The following is a 14,421-nucleotide window of genomic DNA, read 5'->3' on the forward strand; positions in this document are numbered from 1 at the left end:
AATGCGCCACACATTTTCAATGGGAGACAGGTCTGGACTACAGGCAGGCCAGTCTAGTACCTGCACTCTTTTACTATGAAGCCACGTTGATGTAACACGTGGCTTGGCATTGTCTTGCTGAAATAAGCAGGGGCGGCCATGGTAACGTTGCTTGGATGGCAACATATGTTGCTCCAAAACCTGTATGTACCTTTCAGCATTAATGGTGCCTTCACAGATGTGTAAGTTACCCATGTCTTGGGCACTAATACACCCCCATACCATCACACATGCTGCCTTTTACACTTTGCGCCTAGAACAATCCGGATGGTTCTTTTCCTCTTTGGTCCGGAGGACACGACGTCCACAGTTTCCAAAAACAATTTGAAATGTGGACTCGTCAGACCACAGAACACTTTTCCACTTTGTATCAGTCCATCTTAGATGAGCTCAGGCCCAGCGAAGCCGACAGCGTTTCTGGGTGTTGTTGATCAACGGTTTTCGCCTTGCATAGGAGAGTTTTAACTTGCACTTACAGATGTAGCGACCAACTGTAGTTACTGACAGTTGTTTCTGAAGTGTTCCTGAGCCCATGTGGTGATATCCTTTACACACTGACGTCACTTGTTGATGCAGTATAGCCTGAGGGCTTAGCTGCTTACGTGCAGTGATCTCTCCAGATTTGACACTATTGTTCTTTTTTTAATTTATTTTATAAATGTCTAATGATAATGTCAATGAGGGATTTTTAATCACTGCTATGTTGAAATTGTAATAATATTGATACTGTTGTTGATAATATTCATTTTTGTTTCACTACTTTTGGTTTGTTCTGTGTCGGGTTTGTGTCTCCTCTCAATTGCTCTGTTTATTGCACTTCTGAATGTTGTTGGGTCGGGTTCGGTTTTGGAATTGGAATTGCATTGTTATGGTTGTCAGAATAATTGTATCTAAGTTATCACAAAACGTTGTGTTACATTGAGTTCAGCTCGCCCCGCGAGAGGACAAAAGATGTCAAGCGGAAGGCTTGTAAAACTCCACTGCGTAGGATGGGAAGCAACATGAAGGTGTTCTGTTTCTTTGATGTATTGTAATCCACAGAAAGATTTTGTCTTGACCCGAGATCTACAAAGCGGAGAGAAAGCAGGACCTGCCCAAGCTCTAGGCAACTCTTCTTTGAACTGTTTTACGACCTTTTCTTTGAACAGTTTTGTAACCAAAGGCGACGGCTGTTTACGACCCCCCTCCCTTAGAAACAGCTGTTGCCATGTAATCAGGGAAAGTCCAAATAAAAGAGGAGGCGTACAATCTTTCGTCAGAGCGTGGTGGAGACTGTACAAGAGTACAGCCCAGACGTTTCAAATTTAATTCTGTCTCTGTTTAATTCCTTGCTTCTTGTCTTTTTTAATAGATGTCATCAGTGTTTGAACCTGACAATGGTATTGTTTTGTTGGATTGATTAATAATTTTTTTTTTAAAAGTCCAAATACCGTATTTTCCACACTATTAGCCGCACCTAAAAACCACAAATTTACTCAAAAGCTGACAGTGCGGCTTATAACCCGGTGCGCTTTATATATGGATTAATATTAAGATTCATTTTCATAAAGTTTCGGTCTCGCAACTACGGTAAACAGCCGCCATCTTTTTTCCCCGTAGAAGAGGAAGTGCTTCTTCTTCTACGCAAGCAACCGCCAAGGTAAGCACCCGCCCCCATAGAACAGGAAGCGCTTCTTCTTCTACTGTAAGCAACCACCCGCCCGCGTAGAAGAAGAAGAAGAAGCGCGCGGATATTACGTTTCATTTCCTTTGTGTGTTTACATCTGTAAAGACCACAAAATGGCTCCTACTAAGCGACAGGTTTCCGGTTCATGAAAAGACGCAATCTCTCCATCCGCACACGGACTACTATTTCACAGCAACTGCCTAAAGATTTCAAGAAAAGCTGGCTACTTTCCGTGCATATTGTAAAAACAAGATAGCTGAAAAAAAGATCCGGCCAGAGAACATTATCAACATGGACGAGGTTCCACTGACTTTTGATATTCCTGTGAACCGCACTGTGGATACAACGGGAGCACGTACGGTGAATATTCGCACCACAGGGAATGAGAAGTCATCCTTCACTGTGGTTCTAGCTTGCCATGCTAATGGCCAGAAACTTCCACCCATGGTGATATTCAAAAGGAAGACCTTGCCAAAAGAGACCTTTCCAGCCGGCGTCATCATAAAAGCTAACTCGAAGGGATGGATGGATGAAGAAAAGATGAGCGAGTGGTTAAGGGAAGTTTACGCGAAGAGGCCGGGTGGCTTTTTTCACGCAGCTCCGTCCATGTTGATATACGACTCCATGCGCGCCCACATCACGCTGGTTTTTAATATATTATTAAAGTTTGACTGACCGATCTGACTGTTTTTTTGACATTCCTTTAGCGCAGTTAGATGCGGCTTACAACACGGGGCGGCTTATAGGTGGACAAAGTTTTGAAATATGCCGTTCATTGAAGGCGCGGCTTATAACCCAGGGCGCCTTATGGTGCGGAAAATACGGTACTCACAGGGAAAATGTTGGCGATGGCGCCGAGCAGCAGCAGAGCGTGATGGTGGGTTTGTGGCACGTCGGACACTCGCACACACTGGACCACCAACTCCACGCTGAACTTGTCTTCATCCAGGAAGTCTGCAAGTCAACAATCAGATCCTTCAAGGCGTGTTAAACCCCGCCCACCCAGGTAGAGGTGAGAATAACAACAACAACATTCATCCTGCTCCGACCATAGCTCTCTTCACCCCACCTGGTCCAGCGGGTCGTCCGTCAGGCGCCAATTTGTTGCAGATGTTGAGCAGGCAGCCGAGCAGCAGCTGCTTGGCGTACTCCATGTTGGCCCGATCCACGGAAGACGCCTCCAGACTCCTGAGGGAAGACGCACAACAAGTGTGTTTTTGTCACGTGACGTCACTCCCCTCGCAGTGACTTTTCACGTTACCTGGCCAACAGCGAGAAGAGAACGGGCACCAACGTCTGGGCTCGCTTCAACTTCTTCTTGTGCTGCAGCATCTCCAGGATCAGAGTGACTCGGTGCCAGGAAACGCCGTCCCCTTCTCGAGCGGCATCACCGCCACCTTCGGGTTTCCTGAGGAAGGACGGCAGCTGTCGTTACCTCGGCCGAGGAGGATTTGTAAACATCTGTTCAGTATTTTAACATAAAAGGGTTTGCTTAAAAGCCACAAAATGCAAGGGGTCCATCAGACCCACAAACGCAGGCTGAGTAACAACAATATGAACGTTACACAAGGGTTAATAATGTCGCCATGGTAACACAAAATGCTCTAAAAAATGAGTAGCGCTGTGTGCACAATCAAGACCTTTCCAATGATGTAAGACATGGGTGTCAAACTCTGGCCCGTGCCCCTGTTACACCGCATTCACCGTTAATACTCATACTTGCCATCCCTCACGATTTTCCCGGGAGACTCCCAAATTTCAGTGCCCCTCCTGAAAATCTCCCGGGGCAATCATTCTCCCGAATTTCCACCCAGACAACATTATTGGGGGCGTGCCTTAAAGGCACTGCTTTCAACGTCCTCTACAACCTGTCGTCACGTCCGCTTTCCCTCAATACAAACAGCGTGCCGACCCAGTAACATAATATATGCTGCTTTTACACACACACACAAGGGAATGCAAGGCATAATTCTTCAACAGCCGTACAGGTCACACTGAGGGTGGCCGTATAAACAACTTTAACACTGTTACAAATAAGCGCCACACAGTAGAAGCATTTAAGTCCCATCTTAAAACTCATTTGTATACTCTAGCCTTTAAATAGCCCCCCTGTTAGACCAGTTGATCTGCCGTTTCTTTTCTTCTCTCCTCTGCTCCCCTCTATCCCTTGTGGAGGGGGGGTGGGCACAGGTCCGGTGGCCATGGATGAAGTGCTGGCTGTCCAGAGTCGGAACCCGGGGTGGACCGCTCGCCTGTGCATTGGCTGGGAACATCTCTGCGCTGCTGACCCGTCTCCACTCGGGATGGTGTCCTGCTGGCCCCACTATGGACTGGACTCTTACTATTATGTTGGATCCACTATGGACTGGACTCTCACAATATTATGTTAGATCCACTATGGACTGGAGTCTTACTATTATGTTGGATCCACTATGGACTGGACTCTCACAATATTATGTTAGATCCACTATGGACTGGACTCTCACAATATTATGTTAGATCCACTATGGACTGGAGTCTTACTATTATGTTGGATCCACTATGGACTGGACTCTCACAATATTATGTCAGCCCCACTCGACATCCATTGCTTTCGGTCTCCCCTAGAGGGGGGGGGGTTACCCACATATGCGGTCCTCTCCAAGGTTTCTCATAGTCATTCACATCGACGTCCCACTGGGGTGAGTTTTTCCTTGCCCTTATGTGGGCTTTGTACCGAGGATGTCGTTGTGGCTTGTGCAGCCCTTTGAGACACTTGTGATTTAGGGCTATATAAATAAACATTGATTGACTGATAATTGGTCAACAGCCAGACAGGTCACACTGAGGGTGGCCGTTTAAACAACTTTAACACTGTTACAAATATGCGCCACACTGTGAATCCACACCAAACAAGAATGACAAACACATTTCGGGAGAACATCCGCACCGTAACACAACATAAACACAACAGAACAAATACCCAGAATGCAAGGCATAATTGGTGAAGAGCTATACAGGTCACACTGAGGGTGGCCGTATAAACAACTTTAACACTGTTACAAATATGCGCCACACTGTGATTCCACACCAAACAAGAATGACAAACACATTTCGGGAGAACGTCCGCACCGTAACACAACATAAACACAACAGAACAAATACCCAGAATGCAAGGCATAATTGGTGAACAGCTATACAGGTCACACTGAGGGTGGCCGTATAAACAACTTTAACACTGTTACAAATATGCGCCACACTGTGATTCCACACCAAACAAGAATGACAAACACATTTCGGGAGAACGTCCGCACCGTAACACAACATAAACACAACAGAACAAATACCCAGAATGCAAGGCATAATTGGTGAACAGCTATACAGGTCACACTGAGGGTGGCCGTATAAACAACTTTAACACTGTTACAAATATGCGCCACACTGTGATTCCACACCAAACAAGAATGACAAACACATTTCGGGAGAACATCCGCACCGTAACACAACATAAACACAACAGAACAAATACCCAGAATGCAAGGCATAATTGGTGAACAGCTATACAGGTCACACTGAGGGTGGCCGTATAAACAACTTTAACACTGTTACAAATATGCGCCACACTGTGATTCCACACCAAACAAGAATGACAAACACATTTCGGGAGAACATCCGCACCGTAACACAACATAAACACAACAGAACAAATACCCAGAATGCAAGGCATAATTGGTGAACAGCTATACAGGTCACACTGAGGGTGGCCGTATAAACAACTTTAACACTGTTACAAATATGCGCCACACTGTGATTCCACACCAAACAAGAATGACAAACACATTTCGGGAGAACATCCGCACCGTAACACAACATAAACACAACAGAACAAATACCCAGAATGCAAGGCATAATTGGTGAACAGCTATACAGGTCACACTGAGGGTGGCCGTATAAACAACTTTAACACTGTTACAAATATGCGCCACACTGTGATTCCACACCAAACAAGAATGACAAACACATTTCGGGAGAACATCCGCACCGTAACACAACATAAACACAACAGAACAAATACCCAGAATGCAAGGCATAATTGGTGAACAGCTATACAGGTCACACTGAGGGTGGCCGTATAAACAACTTTAACACTGTTACAAATATGCGCCACACTGTGAATCCACACCAAACAAGAATGACAAACACATTTCGGGAGAACGTCCGCACCGTAACACAACATAAACACAACAGAACAAATACCCAGAATGCAAGGCATAATTGGTGAACAGCTATACAGGTCACACTGAGGGTGGCCGTATAAACAACTTTAACACTGTTACAAATATGCGCCACACTGTGAATCCACACCAAACAAGAATGACAAACACATTTCGGGAGAACATCCGCACCGTAACACAACATAAACACAACAGAACAAATACCCAGAACCCCTTGCAGCACTAACTCTCACCCCCCGCTACCACAAAACCCCGCCCCCGCCCACCAAGTTAATGTTGATATTTACCTCAGAAGGCTGCAAATAGGAAAGAGGCATTCAATTTTTTATTTAAATTGTATTTAATATACCATTGATGTTTTTCCGTTTGTTTTTTTGAAAGTTGATTTTGCACTATGAAGTTATATAAGCGTTGCTTGTTCCATATTCAGTGTTAAAGCAAATTAGTGTAGCAAACTGAGCAATAATTAACGTTTTATTCATGCACTTTCTCTTGCTACTTCAAGGTTTGAATGTTTGATTCATTCATTATTGTTATTTTATTTTCAAAAGTATTATTAGCCTGTGGAAAAAGTTTATTTTGATATTTACCTCAGAAGGCTGCAAATAGAAAAGAGGCATTCAATTTTTATTTCTATTTTATTTGATATACCATTGATAATTAGGGCCCGCATGGCCCATTGCATAAGGACTCCCAAAGGGAGTCCTTATGCAATGGGACATAAGGACCTATTGAATTTGTAAGGTTTTATTCTTTATTCTTCCGCCGCCACATTAAACTGTAATTTGACCCACTTAACATGCTTTAAAACTCACCATTTTTGACCCACATATCAGGACCTGCGAAAATTGCCTTTTTAAAAAAAAAACGAACCACAAAACTCAAAATTGCGCTCTAGCGCCACCTAGGGGGAAAAAAAACTAGACTGCCTGTAACTCCCACTAGGAAGGTCGGAGAGACATGAAAGAAAAACCTCTATGTAGGTCTGACTTAGACCTACATTTCATAATAGTACATTCTCGGGCTAAAATCAACAGAAAGTTGGCAATTCCCCCTTCAAGACAAAAAACAGTCACTTTTGCCTCTTTGAGCTGTAATTTGAACCCCTTAACATGCTTCAAAACTCACCAAACTGAACGCACACATCAGGACTGGCAAAAATTGTGATCTAATAAAAAAACCTAACCCCAAATCTCAAAATTGTGCTCTAGCGCAATTTTTTAATGAAACGCACAAAAAACTGCTCCTCGGATGAAAAAACTGACAAAACTGCCTGTAACTCCCACTGGGAAGGTCGGAGAGACATGAAACAAAAACCTATATGTAGGTCTCACCTAGACCTACATTTCATAAATTGACAACCCCCAGCAAAAATCAACAGGAAGTTTGCTATTCCCCCTTCAAAACACATTTTTTTGTAAAAACCGGTCACCTTCCTTCAAAAACTATCTCCTCTGAGCGCGTTTGTCGTTTCGGCTTCAAACTAACACAGGAGAGAGATTAAACCCGTGTGTATAAAATAAACAGAACAGCGTTTTAATACCTGCTCCGGTTTTGATTTTATGACCCTTCAAAGACCCGCTGCGCTGATGCTGCTGCGCTGCTGTTTTTTTAAGATGGCTGCTTAAAAGCAGGAAGCACCAACGTGCCCACACAATGCAGACAAGGTAGGTACACTAGACAAAAGTATTGGGACACTTATGACTACCACCGGACAAAAGTATTGGGACACTTAGGCCGAAAACTGGACAAAAGTATTGGGACACTTAGGCCGAAAACTGGACAAAAGTATTGGGACACTTGGGACTACAACTTGACAAAAGTATTGGGACACTTGGGACTACAACTTGCCAAAAGTATTGGGACACTTGGGACTAAAACTGGACAAAAGTATTGGGACACTTAGGACTAGCACCTGCCAAATACGCGGGCCCGACCAACGCTGCTTGCAGCTTTAATTTTTAATTATTATTTGAAACTGGATTTTGCATGTCACTATAAAGTTATATAAGCCTTGCTTGTTCAATATTCAATGCAAAACTTGTTCGGGTCCCTATTAAAAGGTTCATTTGTTCAACCTTGCCTCGCGGCTTTGTTCAGTTTTACATTTTGGCCCACTCTGTATTTGAGTTTGACACCCCTGATGTAAGACATGTTGGGTTCCTTTGGCCGGGTTGTCCAGTATTAAAGGGGAACATTATCACAATTTCAGAAGGGTTAAAACCATTAAAAATCAGTTCCCTGTGGCTTACCGTATTTTCCGCACTATAAGGCGCACCTAAAAACCACAAATTTTCTCAAAAGCTGACAGTGCGCCTTATAACCCGGTGCGCTTTATATATGGATTAATATTAAGATTCATTTTCATAAAGTTTCGGTCTCGTAACTACGGTAAACAGCCGCCATCTTTTTTCCCGGTAGAACAGGAAGCGCTTCTTCTTCTACGCAAGCAACCGCCAAGGTAAGCACCCGCCCCCATAGAACAGGAAGCGCTTCTTCTTCTACTGTAAGCAACCACCCGCCCGCGTAGAAGAAGAAAAAGCGCGCGGATATTACCGTACGTTTCATTTCCTTTGTGTGTTTACATCTGTAAAGACCACAAAATGGCTCCTACTAAGCGACAGGGATCCGGTTCATGAAAAGACGCAATCTCTCCATCCGCACACGGATTACTATTTCACAGCAACTGATATTCCTGTGAACCGCACTGTGGATACAACGGGAGCACGTACGGTGAATATTCGCACCACAGGGAATGAGAAGTCGTCCTTCACTGTGGTTCTAGCTTGCCATGCTAATGGCCAGAAACTTCCACCCATGGTGATATTCAAAAGGCAGACCTTGCCAAAAGAGACCTTTCCAGCCGGCGTCATCATAAAAGCTAACTCGAAGGGATGGATGAAGAAAAGATGAGCGAGTGGTTAAGGTAAGTTTAAGTTTACGCGAAGAGGCCGGGTGGCTTTTTTCACGCAGCTTCGTCCATGTTGATATACGACTCCATGCGCGCCCACATCACGCTGGTTTTAATATATTATTAAAGTTTGACTGACCTATCTGACTGTTTTTTTGACATTCCTTTAGCGCAGTTAGATGCGGCTTACAACACCGGGCGGCTTATAGGTGGACAAAGTTTTGAAATATGCCGTTCATTGAAGGCGCGGCTTATAACCCAGGGCGCCTTATGGTGCGGAAATTACGGTACACTCTCTGTATTTCCTGCCCATTGATGTTGATATGGCAGTGCTCAGTATTTGTCCGGTTTTTATTAGAACGAAATAGAATAAAATTTGTTTTATTTACATTAAGTGAGAGCTTATTGCATTTGAACCAGGAATCTACTTTCACAAGCTCTGAATTGACAGTTACTTGTAGATGGTGTAGGCTCCTGTGTGAGGTAAACAAATTTGTATCGTCAGCAAAAATTATTTTATGAAAAGTTTCGGAGGAGTTTACAAAATCATTCACCGTATTTTCCGCACCATAAGCCGCCCTGGGTTATAAGCCGCGCCTTCAATGAACGGCATATTTCAAAACTTTGTCCACCTATAAGCCGCCCCGTGTTATAAGCCGCATCTAACTGCGCTAAAGGAATGTCAAAAAAACAGTCAGATAGGTCAGTCAAACTTTAATAATATATTAAAAACCAGCGTGATGTGGGCGCGCATGGAGTCGTATATCAACATGGACGGAGCTGCGTGAAAAAAGCCACCCGGCCTCTTCGCGTAAACTTCCCTTAACCACTCGCTCATCTTTTCTTCATCCATCCATCCCTTCGAGTTAGCTTTTATGATGACGCCGGCTGGAAAGGTCTCTTTTGGCAAGGTCTTCCTTTTGAATATCACCATGGGTGGAAGTTTCTGGCCATTAGCATGGCAAGCTAGAACCACAGTGAAGGATGACTTCTCATTCCCTGTGGTGCGAATATTCACCGTACGTGCTCCCGTTGTATCCACAGTGCGGTTCACAGGAATATCAAAAGTCAGTGGAACCTCGTCCATGTTGATAATGTTCTCTGGCCGGATCTTTTTTTCAGCTATCTTGTTTTTACAATATGCACGGAAAGTAGCCAGCTTTTCTTGAAAGTCTTTAGGCAGTTGCTGTGAAATAGTAGTCCGTGTGCGGATGGAGAGATTGCGTCTTTTCATGAACCGGAAACCTGTCGCTTAGTAGGAGCCATTTTGTGGTCTTTACAGATGTAAACACACAAAGGAAATGAAACGTAATATCCGCGCGCTTCTTCTTCTTCTACGGGGGCGGGTGGTTGCTTACAGTAGAAGAAGAAGCGCTTCCTCTTCTATGGGGGCGGGTGCTTACCTTGGCGGTTGCTTGCCGTAGAAGAAGAAGCACTTCCTCTTCTACGGGGAAAAAAGATGGCGGCTGTTTACCGTAGTTGCGAGACCGAACCTTTATGAAAATGAATCTTAATATTAATCCATATATAAAGCGCACCGGGTTATAAGCCGCACTGTCAGCTTTTGAGTAAATTTGTGGTTTTTAGGTGCGGCTAATAGTGCGGAAAATACGGTATGTATAGGATAAAAAGGAGAGGCCCCAAGATGGATCCCTGGGGAACCCCATAATTTATTCGCTCCGAGAGCGAATATTAGAAAGGCGTTTAATTCGCCAAAATTCACCCATTTAGAGTTCAGAAATCGGTTAAAAAAATATATGGTCTTTTTTCTGCAACATCAAGGTATATATTGACGCTTACATAGGTCTGGTGATAATGTTCCACTTTAACTTCACAACAATATCGCTGGCAGGTAAAAAAGGAAGACGCTTCACCTCTGCAACATTCTGCTCCTTCGCGTTTGCTGCACTGTCACGCCCACCTTGGCTTTTTCTGGCGGCGCCAGCTCGTTGGCCACCAGCTGGCAATCCACGGCAATCTGCAGGCGAGCGGGATGAAAGGATGACCGTCTTGAGCCGCTTCACACTTCAGCGACTGCTCACCGATTTGAAGGCGCCGCCGACGGCGTTGGAAATCAGCGCGCTGTTGTTGTCCACCAGCAGGTCAAACATGGCCGCCAGCAGTTTGTGTTGGACTTTCTCATCTCCGAGGGCGCTGAAGAAAGGCTTTGTGATCTGACAGGACCAAAAACTATCAGTACGTTCCAAAGTTGACACATTATTTTGAAAATGAAGATGCAACGCCCAACCTGGTCCAGAGCTAAGATCTGGCAGCTGGGCACGCCCGGGAACACCGGAGTGGGGGTCCTCAGGGCTCTGATGAAGAGATCCAGGCAGTTCTGGTCGGCCGCCAGCAGAGGGGCAGAGGCTGGGTTGTACTTGCCCAGGACCAGCTGCAGCAGCCGGGCCTCGTCCCGCAGCAGGGTGGAGGTGTCCGGGTTGTTGTGGAGCAGCCGGTCCAGGACAGGAAGCAGTGTCGATAGGACATCCTGGTGGAGCACACTCAGCTGTGGGCGTCTTTCAAAGCACGTTGCCGTAGGGTTCTACGCTATACCGGTACTAGTATAGTATCGCGGTACTAATGAATCAAAAACGGTACTAAACTCTGTTTGAAAAGTACCAGATCGGCGTATTTTTTTAAAAAATTTTTTTACAGGCATGACATTGCTGGTTTTACGAACAGCTGAGCATGTTCGGCAGCGCACACACACAGAGTACTTACAAGCAGACACAGTGTGTGGACAAAAAAGGGAAAACGGACACATTTTGGCCTAAAAAGTAAAGATAAAGGTGAAGTTATAACACCGAAACACCCTCAGGAAGTGGTGCTTTAAGACTTGGCTAGCTAGCTAGCGGCTAACATCCATCCAACTACTTCTAAATCACTAATCCTCGTCTCCATGGCGACAAATAAATTGAGTTTCTTACACGTAAATAAACAGCATGTAACTAGGGAACTTCTCCACCGAATAAATAGAGGAGCGTGAGGACTGTTCCTCAGAGCATAGGGTGAGACTGTAACTGAGTGTGCAACTCCATGCGTTCTCCTCATGAGCAAAATTGAACTCTGTCTCTGCCTGATTCCTTGCTTCTTGTTCTGTTTAATAGATAGTTCGGTGCTTAAACCTGACATGTTCACTATTTTATTTAAGGACTAAATTGCAATAAGAAACATATATTTAATATACCCTAAATACCCATTATCACTGGAAGACGAGGAAGAGCTAAACATGCTTCACTACACACCGTAGGAGGATACAATAGCTCACCGACATCACAATGTAAACAAATGCCATGGGTGGATCTACACCTGACATCCACTGTAATGATACCAAGTACAATAGCGTATCTAGTTGATACTACTATGATTACATCAATATTTTTTATCGTCACAAAATCATTTTCTTAAATTCATATTACATTCATAAACTCAGGAAATATGTCCCTGGACACATGAGGACTCTGAATATGACCAATGTATGATCCTGTAACGACTTGGTATCGGATCGATACCTAAATGTGTGGTATCGTCCAAAACTAATGTAAAGTATCAAAGAAGAGAAGAATAAGTGATTATTACATTTTAACAGAAGTGTACCGGTAGATAGAACATGTTAAAAAAAGATATTAATAGTAAATGAACAAGTGGATTAATAATTAATGTTTACAGTTTGTCCCTCATAATGTGTACAAAATAATAGGTGTATAAATGACACAATATGTTACTGCAGGGGTGCTCACACTTTTTCTGCAGGCGAGCTACTTTTCAATTGATCAAGTCGTGGGGATCTACCTCATTCATATACATAATTTATATTTACTTATTTATGAAATATATGTTTTTGTTAACAAGTTAAAGGTGTTTAATGATAATGCAAGCATGTTTAACACATATTTAATATTGTTAAAAAATTTAAGGTGTTTAATGATAATACAAGTATGTTTAATACATATAGTTAATATTGTTAACAAGTTAAAGGTGTTTAAAGATAATGCAAGCATGTTTAACACATATAGTTAATATTGTTAACAAGTTAAAGGTGTTTAATGATAATACAAGCATGTTTAACACAAAGTTAATATTGTTAAAAAATTAAAGGTGTTTAATGATAATACAAGAATGTTTAATACATATAGTTAATATTGTTAACAACTTAAAGGTGTTTAAATATAATACAAGCATGTTCAACACATATAGTTAATATTGTTAACAAGTTAAAGGTGTTTAAAGATAATACAAGCATGTTTAACACATATAGTTAATATTGTTAATAAGTTAAAGGTGTTTAAAGATAATACAAGCATGTTTAACACATATAGTTAATATGTTAAAGGTGTTTAAAGATAATACAAGCATGTTTAACACATATAGATTCCTTTCTTTCATGAAGACAAGAGTATAAGTTGGTGTATTACCTGATTCTGATGACTTGCATTGATTGGAATCAGACAGTGGTGATGATAAGGTCCGCATTTTCGAATGGAGGAGAAAAAAAGTCCTCCTTTCTGTCCAATACCACATGAAAGTGGTTGGTTTTTGGCATCTTATTTCTCCAGCTTCCGTACTCCTTTGTATACACTTTACAAGAAATACATTGACGGCAAACTCCGTAGCTTGCTAGCTTGTGCACGCCAGCTTTCTGAGACTCTTATTTTGTTAGCGCAACTGTGCAACTGTGCAGTCGGTCTTTGGAGTTTTGACGACAGGTACGGCGCCAGAGTCTGTTGAAATAAAGTGTTTCTCGCCTTCCTGTCGGTAATTTTAATGAGCTGGCAGCAGCCAGCGTCATCTCAGAAGACCCTCGGGTGCCGTGAATGTCAATCAAGTGACGAAAGTGACGTCATAGTGAAGATTTATGATCGCTCATTTTTAGGACTATTTTTTTAATGCCTGGCTGGTGATCGACTGACACACCCTCCGAGATCGACCGGTAGCTCGCGATCGACGTAATGAGCACCCCTGTGTTACTGCATACGTCAGCAGACCAATTAGGAGTCTTTGTTTGTTTACCTAGTACTAAAAGACAAGTTGTCTAGTATGTTCTCTTAGAATAATTATATATAAGTTATCAAACAACCCTTATGCTTAAAGGCCGTTGCTCTAGTTATTATCTATTGTGCTCAAGCTGTACTTTTTCAAGGGCACACAACTTGTTATCTTCCACTGCATGTGAGGAGTGGCCTCACCGCAGATGTTTTCTGTCTTTCGGATTCTAACAGCCAAGGACGGACCAGCACCTCGACGAAGATAAGGCATATCAACATCAGACAAAGCAGAGACAGGGCACAATCACAAGGCCCCCAGCACATTCCGTTCTGAATAATCACTCCCTTTAGAAGCAGCCTCAGCATGTACCGTATTTTCCGCACTATTAGCCGCACCTAAAAACCACAAATTTACTCAAAAGCTGACAGTGCGGCTTTTAACCCGGTGCGCTTTATATATGGATTAATATTACGATTCATTTTCATAAAGTTTCGATCTCGCAACTACGGTAAACAGCCGCCATCTTTTTTCCCGGTAGAACAGGAAGCGCTTCTTCTTCTACGCAAGCAACCGCCAAGGTAAGCACCCGCCCCCATAGAACAGGA

General features: G+C 43.2%; 1 protein-coding gene across 4 annotated transcripts in view; it reads right to left on the reverse strand.

The window, feature by feature from the left end:
• Positions 1-14,421, reverse strand: part of heatr1 (HEAT repeat containing 1) — an 80,969-nt gene that overhangs the window by 31,027 nt on the left and 35,521 nt on the right. For all 4 annotated transcript variants that reach the window (XM_061926701.1, XM_061926699.1, XM_061926700.1 and 1 more), the window contains exons 23-28: positions 11,079-11,318; positions 10,873-11,004; positions 10,705-10,808; positions 2,967-3,113; positions 2,775-2,893; positions 2,538-2,659 (exon numbers count right to left, since the gene is read on the reverse strand). In XM_061926701.1, coding sequence (XP_061782685.1) covers positions 2,538-2,659; positions 2,775-2,893; positions 2,967-3,113; positions 10,705-10,808; positions 10,873-11,004; positions 11,079-11,318 — 864 coding nt within the window. The remainder of the gene's footprint in view (positions 1-2,537; positions 2,660-2,774; positions 2,894-2,966; positions 3,114-10,704; positions 10,809-10,872; positions 11,005-11,078; positions 11,319-14,421) is intronic.

The sequence above is a fragment of the Nerophis lumbriciformis genome, linkage group LG32 (assembly GCF_033978685.3).
Source record: "Nerophis lumbriciformis linkage group LG32, RoL_Nlum_v2.1, whole genome shotgun sequence".
NCBI lineage: Eukaryota > Metazoa > Chordata > Actinopteri > Syngnathiformes > Syngnathidae > Nerophis > Nerophis lumbriciformis.